Source organism: Nannobrachium achirus, assembly GCF_963921795.1.
Source record: "Nannobrachium achirus genome assembly, chromosome: 19".
NCBI lineage: Eukaryota > Metazoa > Chordata > Actinopteri > Myctophiformes > Myctophidae > Nannobrachium > Nannobrachium achirus.
This window is the reverse complement of record NC_137826.1, coordinates 14868628-14890647: the sequence shown is the minus strand read 5'-3', so window position 1 is coordinate 14890647 and position 22020 is coordinate 14868628. Positions and strand designations below refer to the sequence as shown.

At 41.1% G+C, this 22020-nt stretch overlaps 1 protein-coding gene across 4 annotated transcripts in view; it reads right to left on the bottom strand.

Moving 5' to 3' along the window:
- picalma (phosphatidylinositol binding clathrin assembly protein a) overlaps positions 1-14422 on the bottom strand; it is a 72375-nt gene extending 57953 nt beyond the window's left edge. For all 4 annotated transcript variants that reach the window (XM_080749640.1, XM_080749641.1, XM_080749642.1 and 1 more), the window contains exons 1-2: positions 14311-14422; positions 13721-13984 (exon numbers count right to left, since the gene is read on the bottom strand). In XM_080749640.1, the coding sequence (XP_080605766.1) occupies positions 13721-13850 (130 nt within the window). In that variant the 5' untranslated portion in view covers positions 13851-13984; positions 14311-14422. The remainder of the gene's footprint in view (positions 1-13720; positions 13985-14310) is intronic.
- Between the last annotated feature and the right edge of the window lie 7598 nt (positions 14423-22020).

Below are 22020 nucleotides of genomic sequence, written 5' to 3'. Positions count from 1 at the left end.
TAAACAATAAGTTCTTCTAAATACTTTGAAATCAGTGTGTTCAGCTTTTCTCCTGTGAGTAGTACTACAGGAACAGAATCAAATCACATTGTCCTCATGTGATTATGAACAGAGCAATAGATTAGCATAGGCGGGGCACTGATTGATAAACGTTATCGCGATCACTTCCAATCAAGTGGAATAAAATAAGTACAACCAACAGCAATTGAAAATTTCATCTGAATTTGACCTGCTGGACACTCATAAAAATAAAATCGAAAGCAGGAAAAATGTCAGCAAAAAGAAGGTCCCCCTTCCAGCCCCAACCGATCCACCCCCACTGCGTGCACACACACACGTTTCCCCTTTCTTTACAACATTAAAAATAACTGATATATTCTGGTAGCTGAACAAGGAATGATTGACAGGAGAAGAGCTGACATGGACAAGTCTCATTCCAGTGGCCTCAAGTGATCTTTTATTCCTTTAAGCCCTGTGTTGAAATCATAGGGTTGACATAATCACACATTGGGAATCTTTTTGTCTGGGACATTCTTAGATTACAGCAGCTTAGTACCATGAAATACAAGGGATTTCAGCCTTTAGAAGGTCTCTGAACTGAAGTACACTTCACTGTGGTAACGTATCCCAATATGGATGCACCACTAAATGCAAAAATAAAAGCAGGCCTGAAGACTTATTTGAATTTTGAATTCTAGCAGTTACACACAAACACAAAACATCCATCAGAATTCAAGTCCCCACCATCCATCCATCCATCCATCCATCCACAACATACAAACTGGTCAAACATTAGCTAGATAATACGCAAAAGCAATCATTTTGAAAATAGCTGATCTACTTTTTTCACATTTATCTGTGGAGCCAAGTCAAACCAAATGTAATGCCTCAACGCATGCTTGTCAGGGTAGGGTTCCCTGTTCAATATGATCATTTTGGGGTTGGTAGAGGCCTGAAAAGGTCACCACTGATCTAGGCTACCATAAACTCTTTTATGGTCAATACCATTACAGGTTTAATTCTGAGATTAACTGAGGTAGGGAGGGACAGAGGCAGAGAGAGCGAGAGAGATCATGCATTCATCATGTGTTCTTGTTCCATTAAAAAATGGTCTGTCACAAATTAGCGCCCAAATGTAAAATAAAAATGCCAAATCTTCAAGTACAAACTGAACTCTCCCAATGACTCAACAATAATAATAATTTAACTGGAGTGCAAAAATAGACCTGCAGGGTGGACTTGACAGAGACCACAACAGGTCCATGAGTGTTAGGATATCGCTCAAGGTTTTGCTGTGAAAAGATGGGCTGAGCTGATTTGGGCAGCAATGTCAGAAAGGTTTGCACAAGATTGAGAATACGTGGCAAGCCACAGGAAGTAAAAGTGAAACAACGAGACAGCTGGTGGGAATCAGACAAGAGCTCAGTTGTGATATCGCTTGGTTCTGGCTGGGGAGGTTGGTGTCCAAGTTCCAAAAGGAGAAGCATGCCAGGGTGGAGGATTCAAGACACTCAAAGGAGAGGGGGCTACACTGCCCATTAGATCTGACTAGTGGCCTATGCACATACATTACACCGTGAGAAAGGAAGTGAGTGATGAGTCAAGCCTTTCTACCAAAAAGGGAAGCAAGCACTACTAAGAGTAAGACTATGTCATATTTGCATTTAGTACAACACCAACGCCTAGAACAGTAAATGTGCCTTGACCTTTAAAGAAAAAAGATTAGATCTGATATGCCTACCAAGCCCTCCTCCTGTATGCAAGCCTGATTGTTTATCAAGTTTAGCAGGATCCCCATTAGCTGATGCTTGCCATAATATCAGCGAATCTTCCTGGGGTGGATCCACACATCTATACTATAATTTTGCGAATGTCTGAGTGAGTGAGTTTCTGTCTGTCTGTCTGTCTGAGCGTTTCTCCTCAGTGGCTGGAGCAATAAACCCTTTTGCAAATCCCGCCCCATTCTGCCCTGTTACTATGATGGGACATTAACCCTGGGCAGATTGTTTTTATAGTGGAAGTGGATGGGATTTTTGTTCCCCTTCATAGCCTCATTACAGCTATATAAAGTACCAAAGGAAAAACACCTAGGTGATATTAATAAAAAGGGAAGACAAAGGTACAGTAGTTACATTGCAAAACAGGGGATTTACCCGAAAATATATGTTTTAATTTGTTTAATCCCAGTGGGACAGAATCCTCTTTGCAGATTCTTTTATAGTGGTAGTGGATGCGATTTTTTTTCCCTTCATAGCCTCATTACAGCTATATAAAGTACCACAAAAAACACATCTACGTGATATTAATAAAAAGGGAAGAAAAAGGTACAGTAATTACATAGCAAAACAGTAGTTTTCCCCCGAAAAATAAATGTTTTAATTAGTTTAATCCTCTGGATCAGAGATAGAAAGAGAAGCGCATTGCATCTTGGGTACTAGGAAGAGGACAGAGAGAATGTTTCTCCTCACATAATAGGCTGGCTTTTCGTAATTCTGCCCATTTAAATTATATGTACCCAATCGTGACTCTTAGACCATTGATAAGGTACATGTGAACTAGTTTGTTGAAGCTTATTCGTTATGATGAGCGAGATCGCTTGACGCTTGCCGTCGCTATCACCGTACCGGCCGATCTCCGTGTCGCGCAGTGCGGACAGTTCTTGAAAGACACATTCAACATTCTCCACTGCACAAACTCCACCCCCGATAGCAAAAAGTGAATGTTTTTTTCTGGTTGGCCAGTCAGGGAGTCTCAGGGACCAATCAGAAGGCTGACAAACGGTCTATTGATCTGAAATCGCATCACCATCAGCATATGAACACACCTGACATAACTGTGAAGCCCGTTTGTCACTTTCACAAATCGTATGCTGTATAATAGCATTTTTATGGTGTATCTATATCTATTTAGCCTACAGTACCTTTTGTGACCACACATGTTAAGGGAGGGGCGCTGTTGTTCAGGCCATGCACAATCACACACAAACCCACACACACACACACGGATCCAAAATCATGCAGATCGGTACACAGTATCTCTGTAGCCGTTAAATGGAACGGGTATTTCTTACATTGATGCTCCTACATATTAGCATGCAAGCACCAGTTAAAGTTACTTTCCATCCCTCATATACTGTGTGCACAGTGCACATCCCATAATCCACACACTGCACATCATTTCGGAGCTCATATCTTTGAACGGGTAAGGGCTAGTAACATATAAACTAACAACAGACAAGACAAACATGACTATACAAAAAACGATAAAACATTTTGACAACCACGTTTTTACATCAGAAAGTGAATATACTTTCTCTCAAACATACCAAAAGCTTCCTGTGATACCTTCATGGTTGTATTATTCCATCTTCTACATTAGGGCAGTGTTTCTCAACCACTGTGCCTGGGGACCTTTGGTGTGCCCCTGAGAAGGGTCAAGTGTGCCCCTTGAAACTGCTTGAAAGCCAGTATTGTATTTATCATTTTAAAAATGATTTAGTGAAAACAGCCGATCTACAAGCACACAACGCCTCGCACCGCGAGGCGTTGTGTGCTTGTAGATCTGCTGTTTTCACTACTGTTGTGCGACAGACTTGTATGATGAAGCAGGGCTTTACTTTGCGAAGAAACGTACAAATTTGAAACTTGGAGATACGAGGTTTCTTCCCGACAGTGACGATATTTACACCCCCGTATTATGTTGGCGTGCCCATGGATTCTTGGGACATGAAAAGTGTGCCCATGCAGAAAAAAGGTTGAGAAACACTGCATTGGGGGTTCTCAAAGTGAGGTCCAGGGTCCCTCAGGGTTCCTTGAGGGGTTTCCATCTGGACTCTAACAGGTCTGTAACTAAGTTATGGGTTCCTTGACGTGAGTTTGAGACCCACTATTCTACCTAAGGGCCACATGACATGTTATCAACATCCTGATGTAAATAGGGTGATAAAAGACCAGACAACCTCTAACCACCATCAGAACCCAGTGTCAGATGCGTTTCCTTTTCCTTCCCCTCATCTGTGAGAAATAGTGCACCCATTTACCACATGAACCCTAATCTCTCGAGAACAGACACTACGAAAAAGGAACAAAACAGAGAGGGCGTTCCCTTTTATTTGACGATGGTCAGCCAGATTGCATTAACCCTAGCGCCCCTATTCTGAGCAGAACAGGTGGGTTTGTGCTAAATTGTCTGAACGCGAAGTGACATGCTGTAGAAAGATCATCATCGTTATTTGATTTACATAAAGAACATGCATTCACAATCACAACACACATCCAGAGCAGAGCATGCAAGCAGGCACGGCACCCATACCGAGATGGGTTGTCTGAACTTGTCTGAAGAAAAAACTAAAGAAGCTACAGTTTGTAGCTATAAAAAATAAGTTATATCATCCTACTATGTCAGGCGATAACAACAAAATGTCCTCCGACATCATAGACATAGTATGAGAAATGAGATGCAAGACAAACTTAAGTGTCCATTATTTTTTGTAAAGTATGGCCACTACAGAATGCCAATGATGTACAGCCCTACAGTCTTAAAGGACAACTTCACCACCATAAAATAGCACCATTTTTTTTTCTACTCGGTCTGTGTCTTAGGAGGGCTGTGGGCAGTTCAGAAACCCGCCTGCCAGTGACATCATCGTTAGGCAGATTCATTTTTAACACAATTTTTTTTAAAATATTTAGATTTGTATTATCGTGAGAACAATGGCTTCCATTATAGCATGGTAACTTTTTGCAGTTTCTATTAGCTTGGATTGCCCATCGAAGATGTCACTGGTAGGCGGGTTTCTGAACTGCCCACAGTCCTCCTATATGAGACACAGACCAAGTGGAAAAGAAATTGTGCTATTTTATCTTGAATGTTAGTGAGGACCAATTACATGAAGATAGATTGAAAAGTGGTGAAGTCGTCATTTAAGACTTCATTAATCCTTTTATAGCATTGAGACACAAAATTCAAACGAAGACATAACTGTTGTTAGGAGTAACTTCAAACAGCAACACATACCATTTCAAATGTTTATTTAATGCACATCTGCTCTACTACAAACTCCATGAAACAGCGGCTACAGTTAAAATTAGTTCAGTAGTTAACACTTTTTCCAACTTTTTCATGCTTAAGTTATGAGATGAGAAGTAGACCACCAGCGTAGAGACTATACACATGGGTTCAATGGCATTTAATTAGTGATTTGTGGTGCAAATTGTTGCTTTATAAAATAGCCGTCAAGTCCTTTAATTTTGGCTTTTATATACAAACTTTGTCAGGCACATGTTGTCTGCATTACGCTAAGCAAATTGTCAAATAAAAAAAATAGAAAAATAAGCAAATGTCCACAAGGTTTTGGATTATGGCAGGGGTCTTCAACAGGGGGACCGGTCCGGGACCCCTAGGGGGTCCTCAGAGTTACTGCAGGGGGTCATCCAATTCTTCCAATTATTTCTATATTAACAACTTGAACCCTAGTGTCCATATTCTGAGAACTGTAGCCAAAAATAGCAGATCTACAAGCTCACAACGCCTCGCACTGCGAGGCATTGTGAACTTGTAGATCGGCTATTTTTGGCTAAGAGGTTTGGTGTAGAGGGGAAAAAGAGCAGACTAAGTACAGAGTGAAAGGTCAAGTTTATTAGGTAATGACGGCTCAAGTGGTTAAATATCTGAAAACACAAACTGACATGAATCCAAAATACACTGATGATTGTGCTGTTAAACGATTCATCTCTCTCTCGACTAAGGGGTCCTTGGCCGGAAAACGTTGAAGACCCCTGGATTACGGAATATACTATACGCGCAGTCATTACGATTCCCAAACCTGGCGGGTGGAATTCCTGCATGCTTTCGTAATCAGTGGCATAATTGAAGAGGAAGTGGATCAAAAGTGCACCAGCCAATCTCGACATTTGATCAGTTTGGCTCCCTAAGCATTCTGGGGAGGGGGCATTGTATAATGACTTCCTGTTAGCATTTATGCTTGGCAATCTAAAAGGCATGCCTTCAGGAAATACATGAACACTTCCTGCTCCAGGAAATGTCTTTCCCCTTCGCAGTCCCGTTGCCCTGGACATGTTTGTTTCGGCGACAGGTTCATAGACACCCAAGTTGAAACCCTACGCCGGTATGAATGGAAATCTGAAGTTGCATGACATAACTGAGCCGTTAGATAAGAAGGCAGGCAGAAATAATAACCCAGAAAACAAGACGTGGCTTCCAGCCATAGGGTTCAGGTTACTATCCTCTCACAGTGAGGTAACGTCTCTGTGTAGTAGTAGTAGTAGTAGCACTTTATTAATCCCAGCAGGGAAATTGCTTCATCACAAACACAGGCAACACAGAACACAGCAATATGTGTGTCACCAGTGGTGTAGCGTAACCAAGTACATTTACTTAAGTACTGTACTTATAAGTACAATTGAGGTATTTTGTACTTTACTTGAGCATTTCCAATTTCCTATACTTTTACTTCTACTCCAGACAGTACATCTCGGATCCAAATATTGTACTTTTTACTCCACCACATTTATTTTAAAAACTTCAGTTACTAGTTACTTACTTTGCAGATATAAATTATAATATTTAAAAACATACCACTTTAGCCCTATTTTATACCGTGGCTATATATTTGAAAACAGCTGATCTACAAGCTCACAACGTGTCACGATGTGACGCGGTGGGAGCTTGTAGATCTGCTATTTTCAAACATTTTGTACTTTTACTTTTGGTGCTTTAGTTTAAGTACATTTTGATGCCAAAACTTTTGTACTTTTACTCAAGTACATTTTCAATTCCGGACGTTCACTTGTAACAGAGCATGTCTTTATTGCGGTATCGACACTTTTACTAAAGTAAAACATGTGAATACTTTTTCCACCACTGTGTGTCACGCACACACACAGGCACGATGCTGGCCTCTGTGCCAACACTGCTTATTATTTGGTTCTGGCCCGGACACTACAGACTTGCGCCATTGAATCACGCAGGCCTTTGAGGGTTACAGTATGCTCCATTCAGATGAGCCGGCTGACAGTGTGTCAGCACTCTTTTTAAGGGCTGCCATACGATGCCACTGCAGTCACATGCTCCTAGTGGGCCAGTGCATTCCATGGGACATGGGGTGGGCTGGGGTGGGGTGGACCTAACCTCCAGGCGGTGACTTTGGAGGGCTAGAAAAGTGTGTGCAGAGTACCAGTGTGACTCTTTAATCCACCTCGGTGGCTGCTGTGAATCACCTTGACACAGCTGCACAAGTGCACACTACTTAAATGGGAAGAAGGAAATCTTCCAATTCAAGGAGAGCTCAAGGAAGGAAGAGTTTTAAAGTCATGCAAAATGAAAATATAAACACCAACGTGAAAATGAAACATGAAATCTGCTCACACTTCTGCTTTTACTTCTGTCCCCACTTTTATTACTTTAAAACAGAGTACGGTCATAATAATTAGGTTAGGCATAACTCAATGTGCTCTTATTTCTCTTCAACTTCAAAGCGTAGTCACATTAAGAGCTGTGTTCAAAAGTTATATTGGAATGACCATATTGTATCGTATTACTATTGATAATCCAATATCACAATATTTATTTTATAATTTTCATAAAATGTATTTGTACAGCGCTGAGACCTACATGCTAGTAAAGACTGGAGAGGACATGATGAATGTCAGAGGAACGAAGGTTATTGGCATTGGGATATGTATCGCATTGTGACTCCTCATGTATCAGGATATTGTATCATGAGTTACCTGTTACTGCCAGCCATAGTAGGACAACAAAGTCGGACGGCAGTTAGGTTTGTAACAGCGTGCTTTATGTCAAAGAGGCCACAAAGGAAGTTCAACCAGATGCAGTGGCAACTTGCTTGTGTGTTAACTAATGTCAACATGGTGAGTGGTAGATGTCACACTCAAGTGTTCAAGCATTCTTTAAAGCACTACATTTTCATAAACTGTGTGCAGCCTTCAAATATAGTACTTTATTGCACTGATCAGAGCAATGGTCAGACTTACCAACCATATGGTCAGTTCAAGTGTTAAAGACTGCTGTAGTGGCCCATGGGCAATTTATCTTTTTTTTGGGGTGCGACAATTCTCATGCCACTCTTCCGAATAGCGTCAGAGACAACTTTGGTGCAGATTGGAGCATCAGTGTGCCTTGGGTCCCATTTGAGGGCCACGGGCCACATGTGGCTACTGGTGTGGGTCTGAGAATGTAATTCTTAAAAACAAGCTTTTCTTCAGGGACTATTTTTGGCAAGAACTTTCAAATCAATTAATCCTACATCCTGCATAAAATGTTGTACTGTTAAAGGCAACATTAAAGTCACTGTGTTGGAATACCTAACTCAAGCAAGTTTCAAGTCCAAGTTGATTTACATTCCATTCTATAATGGACCAATGGATTTTTTGGAAGATAAAAAAAAAAAAAAAAAAAAAAAAAGAGTATATAGTGTAACTAATCGGAAGATAAGTGACCTGAGCATACACAACCTTTAGAAGGCAATCGTAGCCAATCAGGAGGGAATATGGGAAATGGGACAGATCCATGTTGATGACATGACTTTAGAGATACCGTATACCGCTTTGTGTGAATTTAGGCCAAAATCTGTAGGAGCAGTGTCCAAAACTGTGTTTTGCAATACTCTACCTCATGGTGGTGCTAGAAGAGGGCCATGTGAGAAATGAGTTGCCATCCAAAGGAGTGTGTGTGCAAAGTTTGGCATGGATAGGGGCAACGGTTCCAGAGATAAGAGTAGAGCAAAAGTGTGATGTGACGGACAGACTGACGGAGGGACAGCTGGTGGAGCTTTGCATAGTAACTTGCGACCTGACGGTCAAAATAAACATACAAAAACATTATGGTCCTTGATTCAAGGACCAAATCCTATAACAAGAACACTTTTATTTTTAGAAGTATTCTAAATTTCTGTAATTTGGAAATTGTTCAGCAATAATTAACATGCGTGTGAACAAAGTGATCTCAATATTAACTCAAGCACAAACACATTAGCACATCCACACTTCAACACTCAAGACAAGACATCCAAAATTAAAGATGTGATATGCTCATTTGGAATTTCACATCTACCATCAAAATACCAGAAACACGAGTACAATTAATTACTTAAGTGCACATGTAAACAGCTGTTCGGTGCATATTTGGACCCAGCTCAAAGTATCAGCCGACTAATGATTGACAATACATTAAAACCCTTGTATAGCAAATGGCAAAGAAAATATGTAGAACCAAAACCATGTTATTCAGGTAGCTTTAAGTTTCATCAGCTGTGTTACATGTTCTCCATGTGTTTAAAATAGGAATTAAACTAAAATAACCAAATTATATAATACACAGATTACTCTTTGAAGATTATATACTAACTACAGGCAAAAGAACACATCACACACCGTGCCGATACGCCGGGTATAAATAAATGCCCTCCTGAAATTTCATCTTGGTTGTTCCTCGACATTTCTATCAGAGGGAGAAGGTGCAGCAGAGTTACGTTCACATATTCATCATGACCTCATGAGAGAACTTCGAGCTATTCTTTAACAGTAGTGACAACACATTTTACATAACAGCAATTAACCTAGTCTTAGACCATAAAAAGTCACCAATATGTACCCGAGTTACTCACTTTCTTTTCATGACAACAGCAAATGTTAAGCGGAACGAATACATTACATAATAACAACGATGGATAAAATAAAATAAAAGTAATGTGGCCTGGCCTGTAGTTTGGTTCAAATGGTTTAATACTGTACTCTTGTGCCATTTCCCTATGAGTTATTTCACACTTGCTTCAAACAAGTAAACATACGTTGAAGCTGACAGCAAGAGGATTTTAGTCTGATATTTACGAGCTTTTCCCTCACCGGTAACTCTCAAGTTGTTTGAATGAGTTTATCTAGCACGGCTGTGTTAAAGAATGTGCATACAAACCAGCCCCAAATCAGAGGGGAGCTCAAGCTGGGGGAACCATATCTCTTATCTCCTACCTGCAAATCAGAGCCAGACAGGAGAGCATGCGACCTCAATGGTTTATTTCTGGCTGGAGAGGAAACTCCAACCCTCAACTATCTCAAACCAAAGTGTGATTCCTGCTAGACACCGCTTCTGCCAGCACTCTGGAATAGCTCAAGGAGCCAGGAGAGGCCCGATTCCAGCAGTGCCATCAAGGAAGTCACCAAACACCTGTCTGTGCAGGAACATGGGTACAGGGTCCCTCGTCTGCATACTGCAGCAGCTGGGTGCTTTAGTCATCATCATGCATTTCCAAAACCCTCACATACAAAATGTAATCCGTGGAATTAATGCCAAGACTAAAAATAGTGGCTAACGGGAAATGATTCTATAGAAGGAACCACAGGGCTGCTAAGTGATATGTTTGTGGTCGTTCAGGGCAGGACAGAATAATACAATTCTTTATTGGCCTTCATTGTTAATTTAGGCCTAACCTATAGAATAGGGCTAAATCAGAAATTAGCCTACAAAACAAATATGTTGCTACATACTGTACATGTACTGTAAGCCCCTCCCAAACAGCAAAATGTGTTCCCGCCTCCCGGCCTGAATGGGTTAAGGCCCCTTACTAGACTCATTTGGCAAGTTATCATTAAAGCCATGCTATATTCAAATATGGACACTTAAATGAGACACTTTATAAATCAAAACATTACAACTAGGATCTCTGATGTAACAACTATTTTCTCAAGAGCACCCGAGTGTGTTTCAACAAAATAGGCAAACTTCCTGTGAGTTTTTAAACAGGCTAATTATGCTGGCATGTTTTGTATGCTAGCTATCAGAGATGCATCATATCTTTGTAGTTTCTGGAGCAAATTGTGGGCCAGTTCTAGATTTTTTTTCTGGGTCATGTTTCATTAGAAGTACAAAATGTAATAAATAAAAAAATAAAAAAAAGAATAAACGTGAATTTATAAAGGGTTGACAAGACCTGATTAAATCTGCAAGATTTGGTGTCAGAACAAACCATATTGACCTAATTGCCACTCTTCTGAAACAAAGACAAACGGCTACACTTGATGAATAAGGTATATTATTTATGTACTGTAGCATACAGGTAACAAATACCAGCCAACATCTAACCACAGTACTGTTACACATTCCATAAGAACTTTACCGAAAAGGTTAAAGTGGGTAAGTGTGTCTGTATGCAGTGAACGACCCAAAACTAAAATAAAATAAACACAGGAGTAGATCAACATCATAAAGGGCAAATACCAGCGGGAGACGGAAATCGCAATATTTTGATTGAGGCAAACTGTCACACCAAAAGAAATACATCTTTTGAGTTAAATTAACACTCATGATAGCTGCGTATTGTAAAGACTACAAAGCTACATGTGTGGGCAAAACATGGAGACTATGGACCCCACACTGTGAGCCGTAAGCCTTTTAGAGCACAGGAAATAAAATAAACCAACAGAGAAACAAATGTTTACAGGCCTACTTTGCAAGCCAATAGTTCACATCCAGCCTCTATGGCAGGGGTTCCCAAACTTTTTTGTCTCAGGGCACCCCATAATACATTTTTTTAATCCGAGGCACCCCTACATTATAATTTTCACTCCCAGCACCTTATAACATATCGTCGTTTTGTATTTATGATCTATAAAATGTACTAAACTAGTGAAAACAGCAGATCTACAAGCACACTGTGTGCTTGTAGATCGGCTGTTTTCACTAGTTTTGTGCGACAGTCTTGTATGATGAAGCAGGGCTTTGCTTTACCAAAAGACGTACACATTTGAAACTTGGAAATGCGAGGTTTCTGCCCGACAGTGACGATATTTTAGTGATTATGTTGCGAGGAAAGCGTTGAGATAATAGCCATTTTGGTTAGAACTGACTGAAAATAACATTGTACTTCAAGTTTAAAATGATACTAAATATTTTTTCAAAGTGTTCAAATAAATTCCAAATATTATCAAATCATGTCGCGGCACCCCTGGACTGCTGTCGCGGCACCCCAGGGTGCCCCGTCACCCACTTTGAAAACCCCTGCTCTATGGGGTAGATGCTCTGGTCTAAACATTGCACGCGCGCACACACCCTCAGGGGTTAGGACCACTAAAAGACTTTGGGCTAAACTACAATCAAATAACCCCTCACATCCTGCTGTCAAAAAACGGAGGGTGTCTTAATATTAAGCAGAGGCACGATCAACGGGTACCATTCTGTGAGTGTGACTCAAAGACTATTTCAGGGGAAGGGAAATTGTTGAGTGGGTTTGAACTCAAATGCAGGCGGAGATCAAAAGGCAAAACAAATAGTGAATTCCTTAGACAAATGTAGTCATATCCTCTTCAGCAGACCGACCATACAGGCATCAACTGGTTTCTGCGGTCAGGATTGAGAACGTTTCTTCAAAATGATAGTGGGATTCATGGTAAATCCTCTCTCATAGAGAGATCCCAATGCAATCTGTTTGTCTTGGAAGCAGGTCAATCCCCAAATAGCACACGTAGATATCTACGAACAGACAGTGACTCAAATGTGGCCAAATGTCAGTAAGAGCAAAGGCTATGTTAACTTTGCGGTAGCCAACCTTCTCTGCTTACACTAGGAGAGAAGTACACGCAACTTCCTTTCAACTTAACACATTCCTTCACAAAAATCCCAGAAGATTGCCGAATTAATTCATTCTGAAACACGAGATAACAGTGCCACTCTTGAACAAGTAACTTCTTTGCGTGCTCCCCGACCCTGACACGGGTGTCTATCTAAGAGAGCACACAAGTAAACCACCACTTAATATTGACATAAACAAAGAATGGGCTCTACAGAAAGAATAATTATTGTCCTACAGGGAGTACTTATATTGAGCTCCAAAAAGCAGAGGCCCATTACACACAGTCTAATACACAACACACTTCACACAGTCCCAGACACCAGATGAAAGTCATATGTGCAACATCTAAGTACAGTGGGCGTCTGGAGGAGAATGTGGTTAATGATTTGATCAAAAGTTAAAGGTTCACAGTGAGATAGCTCTACAATGAAACCCATGGCAGCCATACTGCTGGGCTTCTGTTGTCAGTCAGCATGGAAAACTAGAACAAAACGGGGACTGTTTCAACAAGTGTTAAGAAAGAAAGCGGTATATTTTGATTTGATAGGCCGGTGGTTCTCAAACTTTTTCCTGACAAGGACCCCCATAAAGACTAGATGTGATTCTCAACCATTTTAATTTCAAGTTCCCCAAGTCTGACATCCATTAGGCTACAATCCCCCACTTAATGGCATTTCCATCTCTGGAACACCGATCTATATTGTAAAATCAACATTAATTTAACTCTGAAAGTGTACAACTGGAACCAAATGGACCCTTATAGATCTGTAACTCTGAGAGTGTACAAATGGAACCAAATTGACCCATTTGTACACTCTCTGAGTTACAGACCCATAACGGTCCATTTGGTTCCATATGTACACTCTGAGTTCCTAACTATCATTTAGCTGGGGACCTCCTGGAACTGCACCAAGGACCCCTGGGGGTCGCCGGACCCCAATTTGAGAACCACTGTGATAGGCAGATCATGCTACCAAAGCTACATACACACACATAGGCCTCACACAACCACAGCCCCTCGCATATGAGGCTATGAGAGGAGAAAGTATTTACAAGCGAATCAATGGAATGCAGCAACAATGCAACCAAAAGCCCCCCCGTTTTTGGGGGAATACTCACAATCCAAATGTTTCTTTTTCGGCCCCATGATCTCGTGCGTGGTCGCCTTGCACACGGTCTTGGTGATCGCCGAGCCGGTGACACTGTGTTGAGCGGCCGTTATCCTGTCTGTTATGCTCTGTCCAGACATCTTTACTCCCCTCGTATGTATTAGACTTCAAACAACAAAGACGAGAGATCGGGGTCAGTGTTTCAACGAACCGAAATGCTAGCGTTCTTATCCGTGTCGTTGTCGCTTCCCACGGTTGTTCGCCCGGCGGCCACCTGACACGAGAGACAAGAGAGACAGAGAGAAACCATGAGAACGAGCGACAAGACAAGACAGACAGACAGGCGTTTTACAGGGGTGGTTTATGCTGGGCCGCACGCCGGTGTCGCGCGACCAAAAAACAGCCGATCTACAAGCTCACAGCAAAGATCGGCTGTTTTTTCGTCGCGGCGACCGACGTATTATAGCTCAGGCTTTTGCAGTTAACGGTTCCTTCTGTTTTTAACACTTGTAACCAATCCACACTGGAAACACATTAAAGATCCAAGTCCACGGACATTGCGGTGTGGACCGATGATATTTTCATTATAGAGATACGAACCAGCAGTCTGCGATCGGTTCCAAAGCGTTCCCCTGTGTCTCTCTCCCTCTATCTCTCTCTCTCCGCTCCCCACCGTACCAGACCAGAGCAGAGCCTCTTCCTCTAGTCTCCCCTCCTCACTCACTCACTGCTGGCTCCTTCTTTCTCACTGTTAGAGGTGGGACGTTCGCGAACGACTCGAGTCTTTTGAACGGTTCTTTGGAATGAACGATGGGGGGGGCCGTTCCTTTCTAATGAACAGAACAGTGGTGGGAAAAGTACAACAATTCTTTACTTAGTACTACTAAGTAAGTACTGCAATGTAGAAATACTCTGCCTGCCACAAGTAGAAGTTCTGAATTAAAATGTACTTGAGTAAGTACAAAGGTTTTGGCATCAAAATGTAGACTACTTAATACTTGCATACTACTCATTATGCAAAATGTTCCATTTCACAAGTTTTCCAATTAATAAAACTAGCCCTTACCCGTTCAAAGATATGAGCTCCGAAATGATGTGCAGTGTGTGGATTATGGGATGTGCACTGTGCACAGTATATGAGGGATGGAAAGTAACTTTAACTGGTGCTTGCATGCTAATATGTAGGAGCATCAATGTAAGAAATACCCGTTCCATTTAACGGCTACAGAGATACTGTGTACCGATCTGCATGATTTTGGACAACATCTGTAACAGGGCCAGAACCCCCCCCCCGCCCGCCCGCCTGCACACAACCCCCCCCCCCCCCCCCCCCCCGTGTGTGTGTGTGTGTGTGTGTGTGTGTGTGTGTGTGTGTGTGTGTGTGTGGGTTTGTGTGTGATTGTGCATGGCCTGAACAACAGCGCCCCTCCCTTAACATGTGTGGTCACAAAAGGTACTGTAGGCTAAATAGATATAGATACACCATAAAAATGCAATTATACAGCATACGATTTGTGAAAGTGACAAACGGGCTTCACAGTTATGTCAGGTGTGTTCATATGCTGATGGTGATGCGATTTCAGATCAATTGCTCCAGCCACTGAGGAGAAACGCGGTTTCAGACAGACAGACACTCAGACAGACAGACAGACAGACAGACAGACAGACAGACATTCGGAAAATTATATGTTAGATGTAGAAAAACTTTTGAAAATAGCAGATCTACAAGCTCACAATGCGTTGCAACGTTGTAGATCGGCTATTTTCAAATGCGCAGAAAATATGTATATGGCCAAAATGTATATAGGGTTGAAGTGATTTATTTTGTAATTATAATCAAAATCTACAAAGTAACTAAATAACTAAAGTAACTAAATAACCAAAGTAACTAAAATGAGCCAGTCTTTTGAACGGCTCTTTGAAAAGAACGGGTCCCAGAGATCAGGCTCACTTCAAAGAGCCATAAATCCCATCTCTACTCGCTGTTCTTCGCTGGTTCCCACGCAGCCACAGAAGAACTCTGGCTCCGAGCTCCACGCCGCTTCCCCCTGCTGGCTGCACAAGGACCTGAGGTTCGCTCGCAGGAAAATGGCGGGCCTCGTTTGCTGCTGCTGCTTGTTGCTGCCCAACTCAGCGTCCCAACTTTGCACAGTCAGACACACACATTCACAAATGGACCATGTCTGATGAATGATGATATATCATAAATAATGGTGGCATCATAGTTTGGCGTTTGCACGCTTGTGGTAGCCCTGAATACAGGACTCTCATATACATGAGAGTCCTGGTGCCGCCTCAACATGAGGAGTAGTGGGCAATCGAGCCCTTAACGGTTTGAGCTAGGAACGTCAGATTTCAAAAATAAACTGCTTACCCAAGCCAACTTTGCTAACGATTTGACGCCGCACAACGTTCATTACACGCCGCTCCCCGGTTGTTGAATAAAACGCATTTTTGTCCGAAATTATTTTGCTTAACATAGGACGTCCGCCTCTAGTGGACAGTCGCGTCATCGCATCATCTCCGTTCACTACAATGATCAACCGGAGATGACGTGACTGTCCACTAGAGGCGGACGTCCTATGTTAAGCAAAATAATTTCGGACAAAAATGCTTTTTATTCAACAATCCGGTAGCGGCGTGTAATGAACGTTGTGCGGCGTCAAATTGTTATCAAAGTTGGCTTAGGTAAGCACTTTATTTTTGAAATCTGACGTTCCTAGCTCAAACCGTTAAGGGCTCGATTGCCCACTACTCCTCATGTTGAGGCGGCACCAGGACTCTCATGTATATGAGAGTCCTGTATTCAGGGCTAACGCTTGTGGATGCATTAGGCAGCACACAGTCACAGACAGTCAGATTTAGCCTGTTTCAGGGATACAGATCATACATGGCATTTTCTGAACAAGAGGAGCGGAGTGTTTGCTGTAAGTATAGCCTTGCCTTATATTATATAGTCTACCAGTACCAGAACAACGGCTTATCGGCTTTTATTTTTACTCTCTTGAGCAGGCCTAGTATTGATTTGACACCTGCACTTTCCGAATTTCCCACTCTCGAATTTCCGACATAAACTGGCCTCTAGTGGACACATTATCTTACTACACCGCATTGCAGACAGACTACCCCACTTGAATTATGCATATAGACAGTAGTAGGCCTACTAGAAGCACTAGAACACAAATGAATAGAATGGAATAGAACAGATCAGATGTGTATTGTATTGTAGTTTGTAACTTTTACTCTACACGGCCATGCCAGGACATTTATTTCCACAACCAGTGCAGATGGAGGTGATGCAAGAGATTAGAGTCACTTACAGGTGGCACTGGCAGCAACTGGTATTGAAAAAGAAATAAAAAGACAAAGCCTATCTTTACCTACCCATGAGTCCCTGACCTTTCTAATACCAATTCTGACTGTCTTATGGTGATATTTTCTGCATGGCTACAGTGTTCTATTTGTGTGTCATTTAATGTGGAACAAAATGCTGCTATGGGTCAAACAACACCTGGATCAACCCAGAAGCTTCCCGAATCATCATTTGAAAGGTAGGAAAGTCGTTTTTGACCGAAATACCCCTTTAAACGAGTGTATAATTTAGACAGTTGACCTTGTAGGCCTACCAGTGAGCTACTTTCCTTTAGGGCTACCCTTTCCTTATCCTCTAATAAAGTATTCAATCAATCAAAGTCTGGATGGATATATAGTTATTGCAGGCTGTGCCTGCCTGCCTGGCATGGGGAAATAAGCCTGAACTGCAGGGAAAACCGAGGGTTTGATTGATTGATTTAATACTTTATAAGACAGAAATGCAAACGGCACGAGTACAGCCAAACACTAACACTAGTCTAAGGATGCTCATAAATAATAAACATTCCTATAGTAGCATTATGATAGAGTTGTCATTTAAAAGAAAAACACATAATGTGCAACAACAACAACCAAAACATTGTGTGCAGGTATTTATTTGGTACAGCACAAAGACCATAAGACATAGCTTAGGAGTTCTCCTTAAGAATTATATTTAGTATCACAATGAGCTCTTACGTTTTAAGCTCAGTAATACATGATTTAATGTCGCCACAATATTAGTTTGACTCTGATGACATCTAGTGGTCAGCATTTATAATTACTGCACCAGCACAGTTAAAGGGATAGTTCACTCCCAATTTTTTTTTTCTTTTTTTTTTGTGATTACTCAACATGTTATTGTTGTGGTCTTATAAGCTCGTGGTTGGTATTATACTATTTTGCAAACGGAGACCTAAGCAGATAATGTGTCATTAACTATATATGAGACTCACTTTCTAAAAGTATTATTTACAGTGATGATTACAGATTAAAGGGATATTACACTTTCAAAAAAACTTTTTGTCATTTTATCGTCTAATCAGGCTTTTGGGAACACCCAGAACAGTTTTTGAATTTCTTCATTCACTATTTAGATATTTGATATTCATTTCCCCCATTTTGCACCCTTCCAGGACCTTCCTATACATACCCATTATAACTTCAAACTCCATTTTAACCATGATAGATTCAATTAAAACACCTGTCCTTTTTTCTGGTGACTCCTGACACCCTCCGAATACGTGAGCAGGCCGTGTGTTTTCGATAACTTTTTTCATTTATTTTTTATAATCTTTTATTGTATTTAATAATTTTCTTTTCCCCAAAAAATCAATGAAAAATGTTATCGAAAAAACACGGCCTGCTCACGTATTCGGAGGGTGTTAGGAGTCACCAGAAAAAAGGACAGGAGTTGTAATTTAATCTATCATGGTTAAAATGGAGTTTGAAGTTATAATGGGTTTGTATAGGAAGGTCCTGGAAGGGGGGAAATGGGGGGAAATGAATATAAAATATCTAAATACTGAATGAAGAAATTCAAAAACTGTCCTGGGTGTTCCCAAAAGCCTGATTAGACGATAAAATGACAAAAAGTTATTTTGAAAGTGTAATATCCCTTTAAGAAGTAGTACACACCAAAATAATTTCTGGCTGTTTGGGGTTGTATATTGTGCAGGATATTTACATCATTTACATAAATGATTGTATCTTGGATATATAGCCATGGACAGCAGCATAAGGATATCAGTTGGCTTGTGAGATTGCTTTGAGTGAGAACCTCTATCCACTCTAATGTTTGAGTAGAGCAGCTTATTTGCTGACAACTGAGGACTGAAGTTGCACAGGGCAGCTCTCATTTGTTTAATGTGTTTCACTGCATGATGTGAAGGACTGCTGTTCTGTAAAAGAAAATATGAACTCAAAAACAGGACAAGTTACTGTCACTCTTTCTTGTCCCTTGCGAGTGCAAATTTGCAACTTGAAAATCATCCTGTCAACTTTCTACAAAATATATTTTCAGAAAATTATCATTATCAATACTGACAGTGACTATTTTGGACTATTTTGTGGAACAACAGTATAAGTTCGTACAAGCAATATTCAGCAGACAAAGGGAGCCGATAACATTAAAACCGACAAATAAACAAAATGAGGGGGGATTGCATTAACACTTTAACAGATTAAAAATGACTAGTTTGTGGTTTACAGTCTGGTAAATCCAAAAATATATATAAAAAAAAAAAATATGGACTGGATACTGTTATTCGTCTCAGGTACTATATGTCTTCCATAACTGGGATTGGTGCAAAAAGATCTGAGGAAGAGAGAGTGGAGGATGGGTGTTACAGTAGTTCCTGGGCGCAGTTGTTCAGGACCCGGCCTGGGATTCCTTTCCGAGCCTGGGAGCGTTAATATTGGGTTTATGTATAATAAGTTGGAGGTAAAGATCATCTCCACCATACGAGGAGGTGATCCTATTGTCCTTAGTTAGAACAATAAGGTTTCTTAAAATCCCCACCAATCTATACGGAAATGTTTGGCTGAATCGGATATGTGCCCTCATTGGCATCAACCTGCCCTATTGTGCCAGACGGTAATCTTAGTTGCACCCAGTGCACTTAGACGCACAGGTGCGATTCATCCATCACAATGTCAACAATATTACCAAAACAGCCTTTTTCCACCTCAGAAACAGTGGCGTCAGTTCAGAAAAAGCTAAGGTATGGCAACATGACTGGTGTATGAGACACCAGTCATGTTGCCATACCTTAGCAACAGGCATGCTACATTTATTTTAAGAAGTACATTCTATTTTTCTCTCCGTTTCTACGGTTTCTCGGGCTGGGAATGGTTGTTCGAGTGCAGCTAAACTTGGCATGTTTAGTAAACGTGCCACAATTAACAATAATGAATTGCACCTGTGCAGCTGACCTGCGGAACCTGGGTGAATTCCACCTGTGCGGCTGACCTGCGGAACCTGGGAATATACCATTTTGTCAAGTTGGGGATAATTTTACATTTGTAGTTATTTTAATTTAACAACATAATAACCAGCACAGATAGACAAAGAGACATTCATGGATTTATATTTAAAAGTAACTTTTATTTCCCCCCCCCCTGGACCCAGGGTATGGCAGCTGCATACCCCTGCCATACCCAATTGACGTCCCTGCTCCGAAACATTGCCCGCCTCCGTCCCACCTTATTATGTAGTCTACCAACAGTTAATAATTATATTGTGTTAATATCCTCTGGTAAATATACATTACATACCATATATCATAATTTATATGAATGTATATATTATTAAATATATTAATTTATAAGATTGTAAAAACATTATATTTTAATGCACCTTTTACATTTTATGACAACTGTAAGGATTGTAAATCTAAATCTAAAGTTCTGGAGTAGGCTTAAAGACCGTCCTCTGTGTACCGACCCTCCCTGTTTGCAAAGACCAGTGGCTCTAAAAGTGGGGTCTGCGGACCCCCAGGGGTCCTGGAAGGGGCTCCTCAGTAAAATTAGTTAATCTCATCACATCAGATTAACCAATTTAAAGAAAGTAGAAAAACTGTAGCACGAATCTTCTCTTCTGGGGTTCCCTGAAATAACTTTACAACAAAATCTGTTCAGATGGGGGTCGGCGGCAAACATATAAATGATATCAATTTGGGAGTCCTTGGCGAACCAGACTGGCAAGCACCACCGCATAAATACACCTGGCTGCGTTTGGATGCCTCACCTGCTTGTTCTGCTTCACACCTCGCCTGCAGAATGCTGTGTTATTAGTGAGGATTTGTGTGTGGATTTGCACATTCCATTCATGTGTGAATAAATCATTACGCTTCAGGCGTTGTAAGGATTGCTGATGTAAACAGATGTTTTCTCTCTCTCTCTCTCTCTCTCTCTCTCTCTCTCTCTCTCTCTCTCTAAATTATTTTGGTTGTACAGCATATGACAGACAAAACATATCAGTCACCTTTTTTTTTAAAGATTCATTATATCCAATCATTAGAAAATATATAACCGTAAGATTCATGTACTCTTTAAAATACTGTACTAAAAAACTATAATTAATTATATAAAACTATAATAACAGGGACAACTGAGCGAACAACATGCAGGGGTGTAATCGTGGAGCAGATTGAGCCCCTGCCCTTTTATCTGTCTGGAAAAAGTGCCCTCTCCAGACCATGAATGCCGTTTTTACTAAAGAAGTAAAAAAGTAAAGAAATGAAAATACCCTTTCCATGCCATACCTAAAGGCAGCATTCAAGAGAATTGCCTTGTCCAAACTCTCCTGAATAGAATATGCTTAGTTCAGTGTGGCAGGCTATCAAGCACTGAAAATAGCCGACCTCCAAGCTGCGACGCGTTGTGAGCTTGGAGGTCTGCTATTTTCTATATTTTCACCAAAAGGCCCTTTTAGAAATGTCAGCCCCTGCATCTCTAACATTCTCTGCACATCCCTGTAATAGAGCTAAGCCATGTAGTGATTTATAGGTGCAGGGGTGGATGTTGAACATGATTCTATTCTCTCCAGGTAGTCATTGATGTTGCTGCAGACTGGGAGTGATGTGCCTGCAGGGTTTAAAGATCCTGGCAGTGGAGTTGTGAACAGGGGTGTCGCACCAACTTCTGGGCCCCGGGTACAAGGATTCACTGTGGGGCCCCTGTGCTTTAACTATTGAAAAATAGCAGATAATATACAAGCTCACAGCGCGGCACCGAGTGCCGCGCTGCGAGCTTGTAGATTTGCTATTTTTGAAAAATCGTGAAAATCTTTGAATATTTCAAATCCTTCTAAGGTTTTTTGAAAAATCTATGTTTCGATGTCAGTGGAGCTCAAACCTTTTCATGTGAAGGACCCCCAAAATGATATGTATTTGGCCACGGACCCCCATCTCAAAATATTTAGTTCCAGGGACCCCCCCCCAGAAGCAAAATTTGAGT